The 18,681-nt window shown below is 46.9% G+C and overlaps 3 protein-coding genes across 6 annotated transcripts in view; 1 reads left to right on the top strand and 2 right to left on the bottom strand.

The window, feature by feature from the left end:
* Positions 1-18,681, top strand: part of f (espin protein forked) — a 41,153-nt gene that overhangs the window by 2,032 nt on the left and 20,440 nt on the right. For 2 of the 4 annotated variants that reach the window (XM_070276545.1, XM_017250983.3), the window contains exon 2: positions 9,895-10,813. In XM_070276545.1, the coding sequence (XP_070132646.1) occupies positions 9,909-10,813 (905 nt within the window). In that variant the 5' untranslated portion in view covers positions 9,895-9,908. Of the gene's footprint in view, positions 1-9,894; positions 10,814-12,043; positions 12,328-13,183; positions 13,203-18,681 lie in introns of those variants that run through there. The other 2 variants (XM_017250991.3, XM_070276546.1) reach the window with 2 other exon arrangements.
* On the bottom strand, positions 4,441-8,473 carry LOC108131888 (3'-5' RNA helicase YTHDC2). The gene is made up of 3 exons (XM_043213206.2): positions 7,480-8,473; positions 7,213-7,420; positions 4,441-7,150 (listed from the first exon to the last, which is right to left on the bottom strand). The coding sequence occupies exons 1-3, from the start codon at positions 8,215-8,217 to the stop codon at positions 5,103-5,105; spliced, it is 2,994 nt and encodes a 997-aa protein (XP_043069141.1). The 5' UTR covers positions 8,218-8,473; the 3' UTR covers positions 4,441-5,102.
* On the bottom strand, positions 8,647-9,587 carry LOC108131890 (uncharacterized protein C9orf85 homolog). Its single transcript, XM_017250995.3, has 2 exons — positions 9,472-9,587; positions 8,647-9,413 (listed from the first exon to the last, which is right to left on the bottom strand). The coding sequence occupies exon 2, from the start codon at positions 9,385-9,387 to the stop codon at positions 8,680-8,682; it is 708 nt and encodes a 235-aa protein (XP_017106484.1). The 5' UTR covers positions 9,388-9,413; positions 9,472-9,587; the 3' UTR covers positions 8,647-8,679.

Here is an 18,681-nt window from a genome sequence, read left to right as displayed (position 1 = left end):
TCAGCTCCCCCAGCTGAGGTACCCAGTCTTTTGTCAAAATGTGAAAATGTATTTATTGCCGAACCCATCGCATTGCTCATTTTCTCATTTCCCACTGTGGACCCTATTTCTTCTAGAGATCTAACCATCTAACCATCTAGTCATCTATCTATAGATATTTTTTCCAAACAATTAACATAATTATCAATGGCTGGAAATGCACTTTTCACACTTTCCACTGCCACCACCAGCCGCTGTGTCCGTTTTGTGGCATTTGTCACAGAAATTATGCATAAATTTCCTCAACTGCTCGCTTTCGAATTGGAATCGCTTAGTTTTGGTCTTGTCTCTGTTTCTGATCTTTTGTCCCCGCCATTGTGAACCCTTCACCTCTTTGGAATCTCTTTTTAGGGGAGACGATGAAAAAAAAAAAAGTCCCAAATTGTCATAAGCCTCATAAATTTGGGGGCCCCAACAATGACAAATCGATGACGGCGTCAACAAATAAATATTGTACGACATTTATAAACAAATTTGTAGGTTTCTTTTGATCCGATCGTAATTGTTAGTGGTTTGCCTTTATTTATTATTGTTATTTGTTATATTTTGTGTTTGATGGAAAGTGAAACCTACTGTGTGTGTCGTTAATAAATAAGCCTGCCTCGGCCGAGTCCCAATAACTCCCCAAACACAATGACAAATGTCTTGAACTGGAAAACCAGTAACTTTCGAACGCATAAGGCGATTAGCTTCAGATCAGACTAAGGGCGGAACAGTTATCGGGAGTCATCATGGGGTTTATATAACACTTGTCTTTGATGGGATTTTCAGATGAGGGGGGGAATTGGAAAGCCAGCACTCCAGAGCCAGATGGGAATCGATTGTCAGTCCACACTTGTTATTATTTAAATTCTACCTCTTGTACCACTCTCTGGCTTCTTCTCATTAGTGGCTGTGCTTAGCCGCGGTTTAATTTGCATTTTTATGATCCATCTCCCGTTGGTACCTGAAAATCCAGTCCTGACCCGGGTAATCCTTTTCTTACGCCCCACGTCCGTTCAGGGACATTCATCACTGTCTGTCTGGCCGCCAAGAAGTACATGCCGCAGCGTATGTTGTAGTGGCTTTCGGTTGCAACTCGCCACTCCAGCACTCCACCACTTTGGCACTCCATCCCTCCGGCATAATTCCATACTTATCCGGAATCGTGAAATTGGCAAAACAAACGGAGAAACAATTGTGCAGCAGACAGGCCAAATTAAAACTTAAGAGCTTAGATAGCATCATGGCTCATATCATCATGGGCGCAATCCACTTCATCTCTCACGAACTGCCAGCTTTCGTGCACTGGTGATCCGCTGGTGACCTTTTCGTCCTCCTCCTCCTCCTCCGTCGGTGGGGAGGATGGCGGAAGGAGAGCTTACTCTTACTCAGGTGTACGGAAAATCTTGACCAGACAACCTGTCACATCTCAATTCCCGCTTGACCGAAGCAGAGGCTCTTGACATCGGACTCCAGTCTCCACTCCAGTCCGTGCCACAGCTAGAGTGTGGAGAGTGTGACTGTGGCTGCCACGGTAGCTTAGCTGGACAGGACACTGGGAAAAACGAGGCACATCTAGACAGAGTATTCCCAGTTATTTGTGAAGAAAACAACAAATTTCTCGCTCTGCCTTTTTAATGCCCATGTTGCTCATGTTATCGGTGTTGTTTGCCGTTGATTGGCGCCGTTGTTGCCACGCCTCCCCCCGGCCATACAGTGGCAATCGATGCGATGCTGCAACTGCCGCATCTCGCTTACATAAAAAACGCAAAATGAAGACATAAAAATTCGAAATACCTGCCAGCCAGCAGAGTATCATTTTTCGGGAACTGGCAAATATTTGGATTTGCATTGGCAACACTTTGTGGCACCTTAATGGCGCACCATTAAGTTGTTGTGACAAGCGAAACAAAAGGCAGACGATCGTTGCATAAACAGAGTCTGATTCGCAAATGTATGTATGACTCTTGATATTGATTGATTATGACGGAGACGCTTTGACTTCCGCAGTTCGGGTCATAACCTGAGCCAGTTTCCGGCTCCTGCTGTTGGTTACCAAAGTGGCTAGTGGCTAGCTGGCTGGTTGTCGTGGCCGGCCATGGCCAAATGCGAATCACGATCGGAGCTTGTTTGGACTCCAAACGACGCTGTTTTGCCATCACTTCACTCTCGTTTCGGCTTTTACTTTTCGGTGTGCCCCCATGGAATCGCACATGAGTTCACTTTTACCTCGCTTGCCACAATAAAGTCGCCGTTTACACGCTTCTCAGCTCTTCAATGTGGTAATGGTGGTTAAATATTTGAGGCTCTCTAGTTTAAGGCCTCTCTAGTCGAGGCCATACCTAACAGAGTTACATTGAGGAACTTCCTTATGGAGGCCCTAATCCCTCTCGGAAATGGTAATGCAGGTAATCTTCTTGGACCTAAGAGTATCAAAACTTGAAGGTTCTCCAGAACCCCTTAATATTCCACAAAAATTATCATAAAAACCAAAAGCCCATGCCTTTTAATGACATAATTAGGCTTGTATTTTTGTGTTTTTTTTTATTTTTTGGAAAGGTGTTGCTCTCTCGCCAGAGGTGCGATAAAATGGGAAAAGGGGATCTCCCACTTTTGTTCCGGCGGTGGCCTACTGCTGTTTCGGCTTGCCTTCTTTGTAAGGTCACCGCCCAGGCTGATTGATTTGACCCCGCCAAAAAAAAAAACAAAAAAAAGACAGGCCCGGGGGACTTTCACCCGGTGCAGTGAGATGGATGGCAAGACAGACTGGCGTGATTTCGGAGTCGAGACTTGCAACAGACCCATACAAACATACATACATATTTATGATAATACCCTATTCGGAATTTGGAATTTTTGGAATTACCGAAACGCATTCCGTGCGAGATGCCAGCTGCCAGCTGACAGGTGCCGTCCCGTCCCTCCAGCCGGAGGAGGCTGGCTGGCAAAGATGATGTCATTCCAGTGGGCCGTGGGCAATCTTTGAGCTTCTGCGAAATTAATTTCAGTTAATTATGTAACTGTAACTGTTGGCCCAAAAAAAAGAGTCCGCAGATCGCAGATCGTGGCAGATCTCTGGACCATCAATCAGTCGAGGAGGGCCGGTCATTAGCCGGCAGTATTTCGTTATCGGGCTGTCGGAGATCGGGGGAGGAGGAGGGAGAGACCTGCATCTGACCCACAATGCCACAAAGCTCCGACACCTTCCTGCTGGCCGAGCTCCGACACCTGCCGAGCTGGTCCCCATTTGAATGGGAGTGCATTCAACCGGCTTCCTCCAGCGGACTCCAATCGAATGTGCCACTTGTTAGCCATGTTTATTGTCGCTCCATTAGCGTTGACTTCATTTAATTTCGAGTAACTGCATCGCGGCGACTGCCATGCCAGCCATGCAACACTGTGCCACACTCTGGGTTCAATGCCTGCCATCGGACAATGGATGAAAAATTGATTTGTACTCCTGGAGTACAATGGATGAAAAATTGATTTGTACTCCTCTTGGGTACACTCCTCCCAAAGCGGGATGTGGCATCTGCGTTGGAGACCGTTAGAGCGCAGATTTCCCGCAATTCCCATTGATGAGTTGCAAATTATTGGCGGCATACCTGCGGCTTGCAGATAAGCCACAAAAAAAAAGAACAGACGAGTTCATTTGGGTCAGATCCATCATCCAAAAGATGGGGAGATCTCCGGGAGACTCCTCACCGACATGGTTTCCAATCCAGAGTATTGGCAGTGAAATCTATTAGTTTTCACTCAAGGGCCCAGTCTACGGCGATTCGAAATGCTCTCTTTTCGTCTTACCGAAAAAATAACAATTTAATTTCACTTTCTTTGCAGTAAGTTGGCTTGCCTTTTGTTGTTGTTGCTGCTGCTGCGGCATGCCTCTTGTTGTTGCTGCTGGTGGTGGTGGTGGTGGTGCTGCTGCCATTGTTGTAGCAGCGACAGCAGGCCCGACTCGAGGTTTATTGACTGCGTCGTCTCTGTGCAATTAGCTTGGCTCTTTGGCCCGCTCTTGTTTGCGCCTGAATGGGCGGCAGGTGGGCCGGAGCTGGAGCTGGAGCTGAAGCTGGAGCTGCAGGTGCAGGTGGAGCATAAACGTCAGCTGCCACGGCGACGGTTGCATGCCCCAATGCACCGCAAGGGCAACTCCCAAACGGCAACTAGCAATTTTCTAACAAAAGACCTTCAAGACTAAAGTTCATGATGCTAACTAATTAAAAACTATTTAAATTAAAAAATATATATTAAAAATATTTAAATAAAATATAATTTCGGTTAAAAATAACCCCAAACTTGTATCTAAAAGTTATATCATTTCTCGCAGTGCATAGCTGACACTGACACTGAGTTGGAAGCTTCCCATGTGGCACTTGTGGCACATATATTTTCACCCACCAATTATAGCCTGTAGGGTTTTGTTTAGCTTGTGTTGTATTTGGTGTCCCTGCATTTCCAAAGTTACAAGTTTTTAGATTCAAAATTAGCATACAGTGCGCTCTTAAGTAGCTTACAAATAAATTAAATATCGAGTGATAATACCTGGCCCTTAATACGTAAATGGATTAGTCGTTGGATCAGTCGAGTCGATCGAAAATGATGTCGAAAAACATTCGAAAATATATTCGAAAATATACATACATACATGTTTCGTCGTATTTCGTATATATCGTATTCGTAATATCACATTTTTGGGTTTGGGTTACGATATTGAATCTATTAGGTTAAGTACTTTAAGATACTTTAAAACTAGATCACGTCTTTAAGCTACCATTACAATAATACAAATCAGCTGAAGACTAACGAATCAGTTCTGAAATTAATCCCTAACCTAACATTTTGGTAACTAACTCGCGTCGGAAACTAGTCTCGCTGCCTGTGTCAGGTACGATTTGGCCTTAGTATGTTATGTATGTTTTGAAACGCACTGTATTTGTAGTATCTGTGGCATCTCTAGGAGCATTCTCAGTTCGAAAGGAGTGTCTTTTGGGCTACTTAAGCTACTTATGTTTGGTTATTAAATCGGATCCTTCGGTAGCCTCCAGGTCTTAGGTCTGTGTCTATAGGTGTAGTAGTACGATCTAGTTTTCCTTATCACAGTCTGGGTCGGTAGACGGGGATCTGCCTTCGGCCACACAGATCGACGAGGCGTCCACCTTCAGCATCCGGTAGACCAGCATCGGTCCCATCAGAGTGCTGCCGAGGTTCATGCGGCGTTTCTCCACTATCTCGCTCACCTCCCACTGGATGATCTGGCGCAGCTTCTGCAGCTGCCGGCCAAAGTCGGGCGGCACTATGATCCTTACCCACGAGTCCAGGCACAGCACCCACTCCTCCTCGCGCTGCTCCAGTTCGCTCTCTCTGCCGCCGGCCATCGCCAGCGTCAGGGTGCTCACCAGTGTAGTGTTCTCCAGCGAGGAGCGCTGGTCGGCATTGCGGCTCTTCTCCACGTAGAGCACCCAGTTGCTGGGCAGCTTCTTGAGCTTCGTGCGGCTCAGCAGGCAGGAGTTGCGCGAGATCTGCATGCCTCTGTCCCCCTCGGAGATCAGATGGTTCTTGTTGCCGCGATCGATGAACGCCACCTTCGGATAGAGGCCGGCGGCGAGGGCCATGCGTATCATGCTCGGGTCGTTGTCCCACACGGTCACCAGGCGCTCGGTGATCACGTCGGCGCGGAAGATGCGACGAACCGAGTCCTTTAGGCTGTTCACAGCCGAAACGAACATAAGCATGGCGTTGCGACAGACGCGGTTGTTTTCGCAGAACGAGGTCACCTCCGACTTGGAGCACTTGACGAACTCCTCGTACAGAGTGACGGCCGCTATGGAGTCGCTGGTACAGGTCCCGGCGAAGGCGTGGCGAGGCAGCGGCTTGGTCGCCTTCTTTGTCCGGTCCACGGGCAGCACGAAGGGGTCGCGCACCGAGTGATAGGCGGCTATGATCGCCATGCTGCCCAGGCAACGGTAGTAGATGGAGTGCACTACACTCTTTCCCAGCTGCACGTTCACCGGCAGCTCCGCTACGACCCTGCCCAGCGGGGTGATCTTCTCGGTTTTTGCCTGCAGAATCCCCATCACTACCAGCCGATCACACGCCTGGGCGACGGCCTCCGGCTTGGGAGGATCCAGAGCCTGCGCCAGGAAGTTGGCAATGGGTTGGTCCGGGGCCGCTAGCTTGGCCAGCAGGCAGATCTCGTCCAGGGTGCGCCGCATTATCTCTGGAATGGTGTAGAGGCTCATGGTGTCGTGGCGCGCCTGGGAGTAGAGGCGGTAGCAGATGCCGCTGCGCAGGCGCCCGGCCCGTCCGGCCCGCTGCTGGGCGTCGGCCTGTGAGATCCAGGCGGTGGCCAGCTGAGAGGCGTCGGTGACCGCGTCGTAGGTCTTCATCTTGGAGCGACCCGAGTCGATGACGTAAATGAGATCCGGAATGGTGATCGAAGTCTGGCCGATGTTGGTGCTCAGCACGATCTTGAGACGGATGTTGGGGAAGACCTTGAACGCCTTGCGCTGCTCGTTGTTGTCCACCTGGCTGTGGAGGAGCAGTACCTTGATCATCTCCCTGGGCAGCGAGTCTTCGATGCGCTCCTGCAGCACGGTCATGTCGTGGTAACCGGCAAGGTACACGATCACCGCGCCACTCTCGCCCTGATATAGAAGCAACTCCAGCAGGGACACGATCAGGTCGTTGTCCAGCTCGCCGTCCGCTAGAGTGCGACTGGCATTGTACGCCGCCAACAGCTCGTCCGAATCCTCCGTGTCTATCAGTTCGCCCAAGTGCGGCTCCATCATCGAGGTCCTGTACCCAGTCATACTGAGAATGTTCTCCAGGTGGAAGATCTTGACTTCGAAGCTGCGTCCCTCCACGTCCAGCACCCTGGCGCCGCCAAAGTAGTTGGACAGTACGCCCAGGTCCATAGTGGCCGACATGAGGATCAGCCGCAGGTTGGGGTTCTTCTTCAGCTCCAGCTTGGTGGCCAGCAGCAGAAAGTCGGTGTCCAGGTCGCGCTCGTGCACCTCGTCGATGACCAGGTGGGAGGTGCACTTAAAAAAGGACTCGCCGTCAATGGCCAGCACACGCAAGAGGCATCCGCTGGTTGTGAATGTGAGGACGGTCTTGCTACAGCAACTATCTGGGAATGGAGGACGATACGTTAAGATTTAATCTGAAAGCAGTAGAGTACCGTGGACTTACTGTTCATGCGAATCTGGTAGCCCACGGTGGTGCCGCGCAACTCGCCGCGCTCCTTGGAAACTCGTTCCGACACACTGGTGGCGGCCACACGACGTGGCTGGCTAACCACAACCCGGACGGGCCTGCAGACGTTGGAGGCCCACTCGAGCAGATACTGCGGCAACTGGGTGGACTTTCCGGAGCCAGTGGCTCCCTTGATGATCAAGACCTGCCAGAAAGTAGGGATGAATGGTGCATCAACCGGGGGATTGGGTTTCAGGGACTCACCTGCTCATTTTGCAGAACTTCCAGTATCTTGGAACGGTGGCTGTAGATGGGCAGAGCCTTACGTTCCTGCACCAGAGTCTTGTCGCGACACTGAGGCGGTGGAGGCACCAAAGGCACGCCCACTAAGCCGTTGTTGTTTGGGCGATTTTTGTAGTTTCTGTCGCACTGGCGCTCCAGTGCGCGCTCCTTCTCGCGCTCGGCTTTTGGGCGGCGATACATGGTGCAGCGATGCAAGAGGTTTGTGTCCATCTCCCCACTCGCCTGGGTGAGGATCTCCGACAGAGCACTGGACACCGTTAACTGCGGCTGCTGCACCACGCCTGGCTGCGGTTCGACGACGGCGGGACGACTGATGGTGAGGACCCTCTCGTTCGGAGGACCCTTGCTGGAGGTCTTCAGGCCCAAGCTCTGGGCCACCCGATGCACGTGGATACGCTGGACCCGAGACAGCCCACGAAGTTGGACATTCTCCTTGTCGCTTCGCATAAAATCATTCACGGCCGTGCGCAGAACGTTCTGCTCTACGCGACTTATCTCTTGCTCCGGCAGGACAACGTCACTAGTATTCTTCTTGTCCTTATTCTTCTTCTTTTTGCCCGAGTTGCCCTGTTGAGCGGCTGAGGCTGAGTTTGGAGCGGACGGGCCAGCAGCAGCCGCGGCGGCATCGGCGGTGCATTTCTTCTTCCGGACCCGGCGGTTCTTGGGTTTTTTGTTCGGCTCCTTCGGACTGTCGGCCATCGGACTGGTTTTTAACTCAGTTTTCTTTTGTATTCTGCACAATTCTTGTAAAAACACAACTTTTTGCCGGAAGTTCCAATTTCCACGAAAACGCTACAATCGCTAAAAGATCTGGCAATGAGTGATTTAAATCTAGGAATGTCCAGTCTTACATTTCAACGTGGTGAAATGAAGGGGACGCGATACCTATATTCTAGATTGGCTTTAAAAATCGAAAGAACTTTGTTTCGATTTGCACAAGCTGATTTTCCCTAGAGCGGAGCTGTCGGCAAGTCGATAACACTTGCGCTTTTATCGATAGTTGACCGCAACTTTTCGCAACAAAACGAAATTTTAAAGCTCTTTTCTAGATTTTCGTTTAAAATTTTAATTGAAAATTAAAGTAAAAAAAAAAGATTTAAGCTTAATAATAAAAAATTCAAAAGAGTGTTATGCAGTTTTAGGTGTAGAAAAAAAAAAAGTTTATTTCGCTTTAGATGATTTGGTTTTAACAGTTTCCTCCTCGCTATCCTCTTCATCCTCCTCCGAATCGAATTCAGAGTCATCGTCTTCGTCCTCATCCTCGTCGCTGAAGTCAAAGTCATCTTCGTCCTCATCGTCTTCCGCGGCCAAGTTCAATTGTTTGATTTTGTCGAGCAGCTCGTCCCTCGTGTGCGCCACTCGCTTGGCCTTCTCCTGCGCTTGGGCCTCCTGCTCATCGTCGACGGGCTCCTCCACCGGTTGCTTCTTGCCCTTCTGCATGTAGCGCAGGAAGGCGCGGCGCTTGCGCTCCGAGAACGACTTGATCAGACGGTCCATTTCCACCTGGAGCTGCTGCTCCTCCTGCGGCGTTGGCTCAGGGGCTTCGATGGCCACCTCGTCGCCGGACTTCAGGCACTTGGCACAGGCCTTGGCCTTTATAGCACAGTCGCGGCAGATGACATGGTAAGCCTTCTTGACTGTCCGCTGCTTGCAGTGGGCGCAGGTCTTCGCCTGGGTCAGCGGCTTGTACTTCTTGTACTTGATCTTCCACTCGATCTGGTCCTTGCATCGCTGACAAACGGTGGACACGTGCATGGCGTTTAGGCGCATTTGCTGTGGCGTTTTGTCGTGCAGATCGTTTTTAAAAACATGACGATTTTTGTGTTTCTGTGCACGTGTGCGGGACACATTACCGCGCTGGCTACTCATTGTGGATTTAGACTGGGTTCTGGTAACTGAAAATAGAGTATCGTTAATAATTATCTATGTTTCGTTTACCATTTCATTGCTAACCTGTTGTAAATAAGCTAAAACTAATCACAGGCAATATATTCCGTAGCTAAATAACAATAGTGCACGTGCAGTGTGACTGTTTGACAGTATTTTAAAAATACCAAACATGGTTAGAGATGGAATGTTCAAAAGTTGGCAACACTGTACTAAAACCATCGATGGGACAAACAATCGATCTAAGCCATCGCTAAATTATTTTCGAGATGGAAGTAATAGAAATAGTAATAGGCCACCAACAAATAATCGATAAAATACCAATACCAAGACATAAACTATCGTTAAACCGTTTTCAACACTGTTATAAAAATATCGATAGCTGAAAACACCACCTGCCGCCGTTTTTCCAAAATGGTTGGCAACGTGACGAACGTGTAAAAAAAAGCTAAAATTCAAATGTTAACGCGCCATTTTCTTATCTTTCAGACCCCCATGTCGCCATGCGCGACCTCAAGCAGCGCCTCTTTGACTTGCTGCGCTCAGGCGGCAACAATAGCAATGGAAACGCCAATAATCACTCGCATAACGGTAACCAATCAAATGGCGTCCCTCACGTTCAGCATCCCCAGATGCCCGTACAAAAGCCCAAAAAACTGCACGAGTACACGGCGGCGGACTGCAATGCGGCCTTCCTGCGCAAGTACCACGATCTTAGCATTAGCCGGGACCATCAAATGGAAAGAGAACGCGATAAGGAGCGGGACAGGGAGCGCGAGCGGGCCGGACCCGCCCTCCAGCACGCGCCCGCCCCCAACGTAATCTACTTTAACGAGAACCTGTCCATGGCCAGCAAGTACAATGTCCGGCCCTTTCCACTCACCCGCTACCCCTCATGCCCCCTTAGCACCTTCGGCATCTCGACGGGCCAAGCTGGTCCGGAGGGGGGCAGTGCGGGTAGCAGCCTCGGCGAGGAGGAGGACACGGAGAGCGAGGCCTACAACTTCTGCTCCGACGAGGACCAGAGCAGCCACACGCAGACGCTGAAGCTACGGCGCCACCACGAGATCGACATGGGCCTGTCCAGCGCCACAGACCCCACCGACCACGAGCACCACGACCTGGCCGAGGAGGACGAAGACCAGGCCGAATCCCAGCTGGACTCCTTCTGCACTCTCTGCACCTCCACGTTCAGCTACAACAAGTGCTGTCGCTTCTGCGAGAACTCACTGTGCGGCTCCAAGTGCAACTCAGAGCGCGGCTCCCACGCCAGTCGCCTGAGCCGGATCAGCCAGATAAGCCGAGGCATGCCGCCGGATCCGGACTTTGAGCACCACCAGCTGCAGCATCCCAGATTCGGAGGCAGCGCTCGGCTGCTGGCCAATCACCACCAGTCGGCGGCCATTAGGTGAGTCATTGCCAAATAATCCCCTAAATTACAAGAATTGCAATCAGTTACTCGTTAAGTTGTAATCTTTTAAGGCCTTTGTAATGTAATGTTTTGGGGTTTTGTAAGCAGCTTGGGTTTCCTCTGGTCTAGCTGGTTCTGTTGCAGGTTCTGCAGACCTCATAGGTCCTAGCCCTTGCAACTATGAGAGTCCATTTCAGTCATGGGTATTGTTTTGTAAACGATGAATTATGAATTATGAATTAACCCATCGAAAGCGCTTCAATCCAATCAAGCTGCGAGGAAATTTCTCAATCTCAATCACAATACCAATTATCAATTAGAGCTGATGAGTGTTTATCGTGGCACCTGCCACCTGCCTTGGGGAGTTCATCGATGTAAACACATCATAAACAGCGCTGGCGATTAGGCAAGCGATTTAAGATCGATCGAACTGCACTCGGATGAACTTTCAACTCGCTTGGCTAATTGATCGCGAGTGCTTTCATCATCATTCTATCAAGTGGCAGTGTCGCCTCTGATCGAAAAGGGGCTGCTGGAAAGCTGGAGAGGAGCGGGCACCTGGATGGATGGATAATTATGCAGAAAACCTTAAAGTGGCCGGCAACAACCGTTACCGCTAGCGAGCTGGGTCTGCAGTCGGCCGGCCAAGCTTGACCATCAAGAAGCATAAATTCTATTGAATAAAATTACTGGCGAGCCGGCTTGGTGAGGAGGAAGCATTCCAGGCGAGCAAGAAAAGTCCAACAGTGTGCAAAAAGCGCATCGAAGACGAGCACTCATGAGCACACGAGCCTCTGTTTACATCGAAGGCAGGTGTGCTGCAGGGAAATAGTTAAAGTATCTGAGACACTTTTTCAGATACTCTTTCGTAAGAAGATGGTCTTTTTTGAGGAGACTGTTCTTATAGAGCAGGCTTATCATCGTCGTAGAGTATCATGAACACCATTCAACTCTCCAGAGAGCTTTCTCGCTTGGCACACTGCTTTCGGGGTCCGATGGTTTTTGCGTTTGGATTTAACATTTCTTCGCCGACCGCTGGCCGAGTCAGTCTCCGCCATCTCTCCGCCACTCTCTCTCTCACTCTCACTCGTCCCATCTCTTTGGACAAGTGCACTACCGTCTCTTTCAACCGGGCGATCTGTTTGGACCGCCGCGTCTGAAATCCGGAGACTCAAACAAGCCGCGACCATTGTTCGCTTAGCACGTGCCGCGCTCCTCGAAAAAAAAACTGCCGACCAGCAAAACAAAAGAATTATTTATCCAAAAATACCAAAAAGACACTGTCTATAGTTTCGTTTTTTGAAATAATTCATAAAAATGCACTACGATTAGGTTGCAAAGTTTCTGTTTTTTTTTCTCGCCTGAATGTGATCTGTGAAGAACATGGAAGATCCAATCGGCCTGTGAGTGTTGTTGTGTTTTTATTCAATCAACCCGTCCATCAGCCAGCCAGCTAGGCAGTCCATCAATATTTTCTGCCAAAGAAGATTATCTCGAGGAAATGTGGTGCGGTAAGTTTCTTCTTCAGAGCTTCTCAGCTTCTCAGCTTGAATAGGGGAAAGTAAAAGATACTCGTACGTGAATTTGTGTGTGAAAATGTTTTCTAATTGAATTGTTATTTTCTTTCGAGAAGCTTTAGAACGTGGAGAAAGAAGCCTATGAACTAAGAGCAAGCTAGAGATATTAATAGAAGCGCGGGTCTCTTGATTAACGTGATCATTTTGGCAACAAGAACCCAACTATGTAGCTATAAAAAATCTTCCACGCCGCGGGCCATTGAAAATAATCGGATTTTGGCTTTCTCCGACGATGCCACCAAATATCAGTATCCAAATATCAGTAGCCTCGATTTGACTATGTTATACAACCCTACACGACTCGCTGCGATAATTACAACCTGGAGTGGTGTGTGGCTGAGTGTGTGGCAAGTCGACTGAATGCGTTTATGTGCAACACCCTGCCGCCTGGCATGCCACTCGCTTCCATGTGATAAATGAATGGGCCAGCCATCCGCAGACCATATCCATATGCACTGGATTTGCTTGAAGTGGTGTAGAATAAAAAAAAAAAATAAAAAAAAAAAAAAAATGGGTAATAACAAAACCGCATAAATTGTATTTTGTTTCGGAGTTGCGCACACACACTCACCCCGTTTCTCATTATTGCATGACAGTACCACAAGTTTCCCATTTATTTCAATTCCATTTTCTGGATAGAGTCGAAAACTTAATTTCTTGCATTGCATTGTTTAAAAAATAGATCAAAACAAATGTATCTTAAGTTTTGTTTCAAATTGAAGGGGAACTTATTTACAAATCTTGGTATTCTGAGATATTCTGATCTAAAATCGGACTTGAATTGACCAAGATATGGCATTTGCTTTGGGGTATGTATCAAAAAGCATGCATTTATTAAAAAAAAAAGTAGTCCACAAAAATCAATGTAATGCAGGTTAATGCTGATTTTGGTTTAAATATAAATATTTTAAGGTATTCCGAACAAGAATCGTTTAAGAAATGCCAAAGATATGGCTTTAAACATGACCAATATATCAAAAAAGCATGCTTTTTTCAATTTTCTAAGATCCTCAAAAAAAAAAAATTAAGAAAAAATCTATCAAAAATTGTGTTATCAGGTTTAAATGCAGGTTAATGGGGAATTTAAATACAATTCTTTTAAGGTAGTTTGACTAAGAATATGTTACGAATTAGCAAAATTATAGCTTTCGGTGTGGACCATATTCTTTTTAACATTTTTCAAAGAGGTACCTCCAGAAAAAAATATACAAAAAATAGATAGGAAAATATTATTTTAGATTTCAGGGCAGATTAATGGAAAATAAAGCCACGAATCTTTTAAGGCATTCTAATCAAGAATTGGTTAAGAATTGACAAAGATATGGCCTTCGGTGTGGGCTATGTATGAGAAAGAATGCTTTTTTAAAGAGGTACCTCTAGAAAAATGTAAAAAAAATGCATCGATTGATATTATTTTTTATTTTGATGCAAATAAGTGGGGAATTTAACTATGAATCTTTTAAGGTATTCCTTTCAAGAATCAGATGTGAAATAGCTATGATATGGCTTTGAATCTGGGCCAAGTATAAAAAAAGCATGCTTTTTAGAATTTTTTAAAAATGAAGAAAAAAATTTATAAAAAATATTGTTCATTCGTTATTCATGTAGATTTTTGAGGAAGTACACCACAAGGAACACCTTTTAAGGAATACCTTAAAATTCGAAAAATGCCTTTCAAGAATTCGATGAGAAATCCCTGAGATATGGCTCTTAATGTGAACCATATATGTAAAAGCATGCTTTCTTGGGATTATTCAAAGTAGTCCCAGAACTATTACCACAAAATCAGATAGGAATAAGTTTCAATGGAACTACGATCCTTGAAAGCTAATCCGTTCAAGAATCGGATATGAAACAGCCTAGCTATGCCTTCGAGGAAAGAGTTCTGGGGTTTTCTATTATTTTTCGATCGTATCTGGCACATTTTCGGCTAATTCGTTTTCAATTAGACTGCTAATTCTGTGACCAATTGGATGCGAAGCCTGTCGGATTGGGATAATCTTCTAGAGCTTTGGAGGAAGTCGGTCGCGCTTTCTGGGGTCTAACGAATCGGTGCGGTGTACCCCGCAATCTCGCAAGCCGTTCGTTCAACTCCAGTTTCGGAGTGCAGACGCCTACGGAGTAATTATTTTTTTTTTGGGAGATTTGGCAACCGATCGGGGTGATGATGATTGGCCGCCAATGAAAGAGATCACGCGTAACACCTGAATAGGCCGTGTCGCTGACTTATTATTTTTTTTTTGGTGCAATTTTGTGATTGCCTGCGTTAATTAGGCACGCTCTTTCTGATTTCAAAACGCGCCTCGTCCAAAAATAAATAAAAGGCGAGTCGGTCGGCAAGTAAAAGTGAAACTCTGCTTATCGGCTATCGAGGACTGGTTTGCTCCCTCCACGCCGTCTGTTTATCTTATTATTACTTTTTTTTCTTCTATATAGTTTGGCTTTAGGCGGGCAGTCATCATCCTTTTGCTTTCGTTGGCCCGGCCCAGACTGTCGGGCGCTCCAGCCCCACACACCACACACCACACACGACACACGGCCCGGTTGGTGTTAGCGAATCTCCCAAGCCGGTCAATAACCGGCTGCAGTTGCAGTTGCAGTTGCAACTTTCCACCAATGTCGATTATTAAGGCAACCGTTTACATACGACATTTTTTTTTTATTTTTTTGTTGTGTTGTGTTTGCCTCGCCAGCGACAATGTTTTCTTTCATCAGACGACGGGTTTCCCACTCGATCCTCCTCCTCCTCCCAACCAACCCCCAACCGTAATTGGCCATTTGTCCAAGTGTTTCGTTCGATTTGGTGGCCAGTTGTTCGGATTTGGTCATTAGCAGAGTGGCGGAAAGCCAGGCCATAAATCGCATCGCCAGGTTCATTGATGTTTGGCGGCTCAAAAGTAATGTGTTTCTTGTCAGAGTGCGTGGAAAGGGTTGATGGATTGTTAGGATGGCTTGTTAGGATCACCCAGATCTCTAATGTAAGTGGTGAAGGGTATAGACTCATAGACTCATTTGCATTCCCCACTCCACCTCCCACCCGACTCGAGGCAGGGCATTCACTGAACTCGCCTCGCCTTGGACCGCGACCTGTCACAACCCGAGACCCACTCGACGGAGTTTGGCCCCGGAGAGGTGGGTCTGCAGTTGCACTGGCTGATGTCTCTCTTTGTTTCCCCATTTGTTGGCTTTTGGAGGCTTTGGATGTTGTTGCAATGTTTGCAGTGGTGGCTCTTCTCGGACTTCATCATGGCTTACTTTCACAGACTCGCATGAATGGATGATTGAAACGAGGCACTGCCAGGGGGGGCAGGGAAGGGCAGGCAGGTATAAGGTTTTTTTTAAGGTAAGGGACAGGCCTGCCCTCGTCCTGGTTAGATGACTAATAGTTCTTGGAGTTTAGCACCTCAACATAGACTCTTGCTTTCTACTCTTTCTTTTCTCTCTCCAATGCTTCTTTCTCCGCCAAAAAAAAAAACAAAAAATAGAAACAAACACAAGGTATATTAATGAAAAGATCGCATATATACGAAAGTGAAAACTTGACGCGTTTCGATTCTCGGCCGTTCGAAAATTTGAATTTGAATTGCCAGCTCTAGCTCTCCATAGCTCTCGCATCTGACGGATGGGGCCACTATTTGTCAGCTACAAGATACATCCATCCGATGGATGAAATGAAAACGAAGCCAATCATCTCTCGCTGTTTACAGTTAGATCGAATGCTAGCGGTGTGTTCTGCTTTTGATAAGCAAAATAGAAAAAAAAAAAAATAAATAATAAAAAACAAAAGAAATCTTAAAACAATGAAATCTGGAAAGTAAAAGTATCGGAAGTATACATAGAAGCTGACAAAGTTCAATGTTTTGATGAAGCTATGGGTTGGATAATGGTACTACTATTACCATTATATAGTACTGTCTGCTCTAGAGATTGACCCAATTGTGGGTAATTGGCTTTTTAAATATCTGCACAAATTTAAAACAATTTTCTGTTGAAGACTCCACAATCCATACTGTTTGGAGCTCGTCTCCATGTTGCACAATTATACCCAAAAATTCATAATTAAATGGATCAAACCCCAAATAGCAGTAACAACATTTTGGTTTCTTCTTTCGCTGTTTTATGGCTCTGCCCGGCCACTATTATTAATGTGCTTATTGTTGGGGCTGGGTGGTAGTGGTGGTAGTGGTGGTGGTGGTGGCTTTTACGATCATTTCCCATCCCAGTTGAGTGGAAAGGCACAGTTACCCGCGCAACAAAAACTGTTTTTCCAAAAAAGAAATCATTTTCCGTTTCTGTTTATGTTTATGTTTTTATGGGTTTACCCTTCAAAATCACTGGAGCAGCCACTGGATGTTGGCCAGGGTGTTGGCCAGGCCACCAGAATAGCTCGCCAGTGATTGGCTTGAAGAGCTCTAGTTTGTGTCACATCAGGAAGCTAGATTTGAATATGAAGAGAGCCTCTTGGCCAAAACAATGTTATTTAATTTCGTTTATGTGGCTATCTGGCTAACGGTTCTGTGCTGGCCAGGCTAGGCAGCTTCAGGTTATTGGCCAATTGGTTATCGCCATGCTGATGCTAATCCACTTGGCGAAACAAAGCCACCTTGCACAATTTTGCGCCTCACATGGCCCGTGGGCTGGCCCGGGTAACTAACATACAATAATATGCTCATAATAAACGTATAATATGGCCATTGGATGTGTGTCACATCGGCAGTATCGACGCTGAATGCGATTTCTGCAGGCCGCATCCACTTTGTCAACCTTCGGATTTCGGTTCAGGCGATTTTCGATTTGAATTTGAATGGAAGATGCGTGAAATGCGGATGGATTGGATGGGCAGGTGACTGGTTGGATGGATGGCCAGTCAAAACAACACCTCTGCCTCATAATGCGCTCTGTTATATTGGGCATATTATGGCTTGGCCCAGACAGACTCCGACTCCGGACTGCCTTTCTAAGCCAACTCTGTCGGTTAATGGCTCTCATCTACCATCTACCATCTCCCTTGTCACCTGGCATTTTCATTTCATTTTCATTGGCCTGGCCGGGGTTCGGGGTCACATTGCCAAAAGGGCGATGAGAGGAGCGATTATGCAAACCGAAAGCGAAGGTTGAGGACTTGAACTCCCAAGTCTGGCTACTACTACACAGGGAGAAAAGTACCCCCCTAGATATGAATCAGCAGCAGCGGATGTGCTAGTCACGTAATATTTATTCATAAAATGACACTCGCAGGCGCCATTGAACCAGAAACCATGGAAACTCTTCACGCCACTTGAGCACGCGGCTCTGTGACTCAGAAGTCAGGTGGAGTCAGCCTGGACGTCCAACTCCCTCGAGTCAAGAAGCTGGAACCCATTAAGTGCCCGGCCAGCCCTCGAAATCGTTTATTTTCGACATGCCTGAGTGGAGCCCGAAGCTGTTCTAAGATGGATATGTATAAACCATAATTGATATTCGACATGCCACTCGGATGTGTGGCAACCAAGGATTTTGGAGAGAATCATTTTTAGAAGCCCGAAACAATGATGCAACTGGTGGATCAATCGTCATTTTGATTTGAATATATAACCATACTATATAACCATATAGGTAACTATGGGAAGGCATTATCCGGCACAATGCCAATGGCCTGATGCCGTCAATTAGCAGAGAATGGATGTACTCTGCCCGCGATTTTAGTTAATAATATTGTATTTTTTATTTCGGTATTCGGTCTTTGGCGCGTTGACGCGTGCGCAGTGATGTGAGACATGGCAGAGGGTTGCCCCAGAGCTCAGAGCAGTCCGGGCCAGAGCAGTCAGAGTTGACATGGCAGTGAGCGTGAAAAATAAATAAATAATACAATCAAGCAGAGGGGGCAGCCCAGCCAGCCAGCCATCCAGCCAGCCAGCGACTCTTCAAAGTTGCGACAATACACTGAGAGAAAATAAAAGTTAATAATAACAAGAAAGGAAAGCTAACTTCGGGCGGAGCCGAAGTTTATATACCCTTGCAGCTAAAACCGGATACATATCGCAAACATCGGATATAGTTGGCCGATCCTTATGAAATTTGGTAGGATGGATCAAAATTTAATCTGTACCAAGTTCCAGCTTTCTATCTTCAAAAACACGAAAGTTGGGTCATTTCCGATCGTTCAGTTATATGGCAGCTATAGGATATAGTCGGCCGATCCTTATGAAATTTGGCATGTCGTAATGTTTTGCCAAAAATAGCACTCGTGTCAAATTTGAACTCTCTAACTCTAAAAACACCAAAGTTATACCATTTCCGATCAATCAG

Source organism: Drosophila bipectinata, chromosome XR, assembly GCF_030179905.1.
Source record: "Drosophila bipectinata strain 14024-0381.07 chromosome XR, DbipHiC1v2, whole genome shotgun sequence".
Taxonomy (NCBI): Eukaryota; Metazoa; Arthropoda; class Insecta; order Diptera; family Drosophilidae; genus Drosophila; species Drosophila bipectinata.
The sequence above is the reverse complement of the archived record's forward strand: the minus strand, read 5'-3'. Positions and strand labels throughout refer to the sequence as shown.

What these genes read in the sequence shown, in the direction of transcription:
- LOC108131888 (XM_043213206.2), bottom strand. Translation starts at nt 8,217, where the DNA reads ATGGCCGACAGTCCGAAGGAGCCGAACAAAAAACCCAAGAACCGCCGG. An exon ending in AAGTTCTGCAAAATGAGCAG is followed by an intron (nt 7,421 to 7,479) that starts GTGAGTCCCTGA and finishes ACTTTCTGGCAG; the next exon opens with GTCTTGATCATCAAGGGAGC. An exon ending in CTACCAGATTCGCATGAACA is followed by an intron (nt 7,151 to 7,212) that starts GTAAGTCCACGG and finishes CTCCATTCCCAG; the next exon opens with ATAGTTGCTGTAGCAAGACC.
- LOC108131890 (XM_017250995.3), bottom strand. Translation starts at nt 9,387, where the DNA reads ATGAGTAGCCAGCGCGGTAATGTGTCCCGCACACGTGCACAGAAACAC.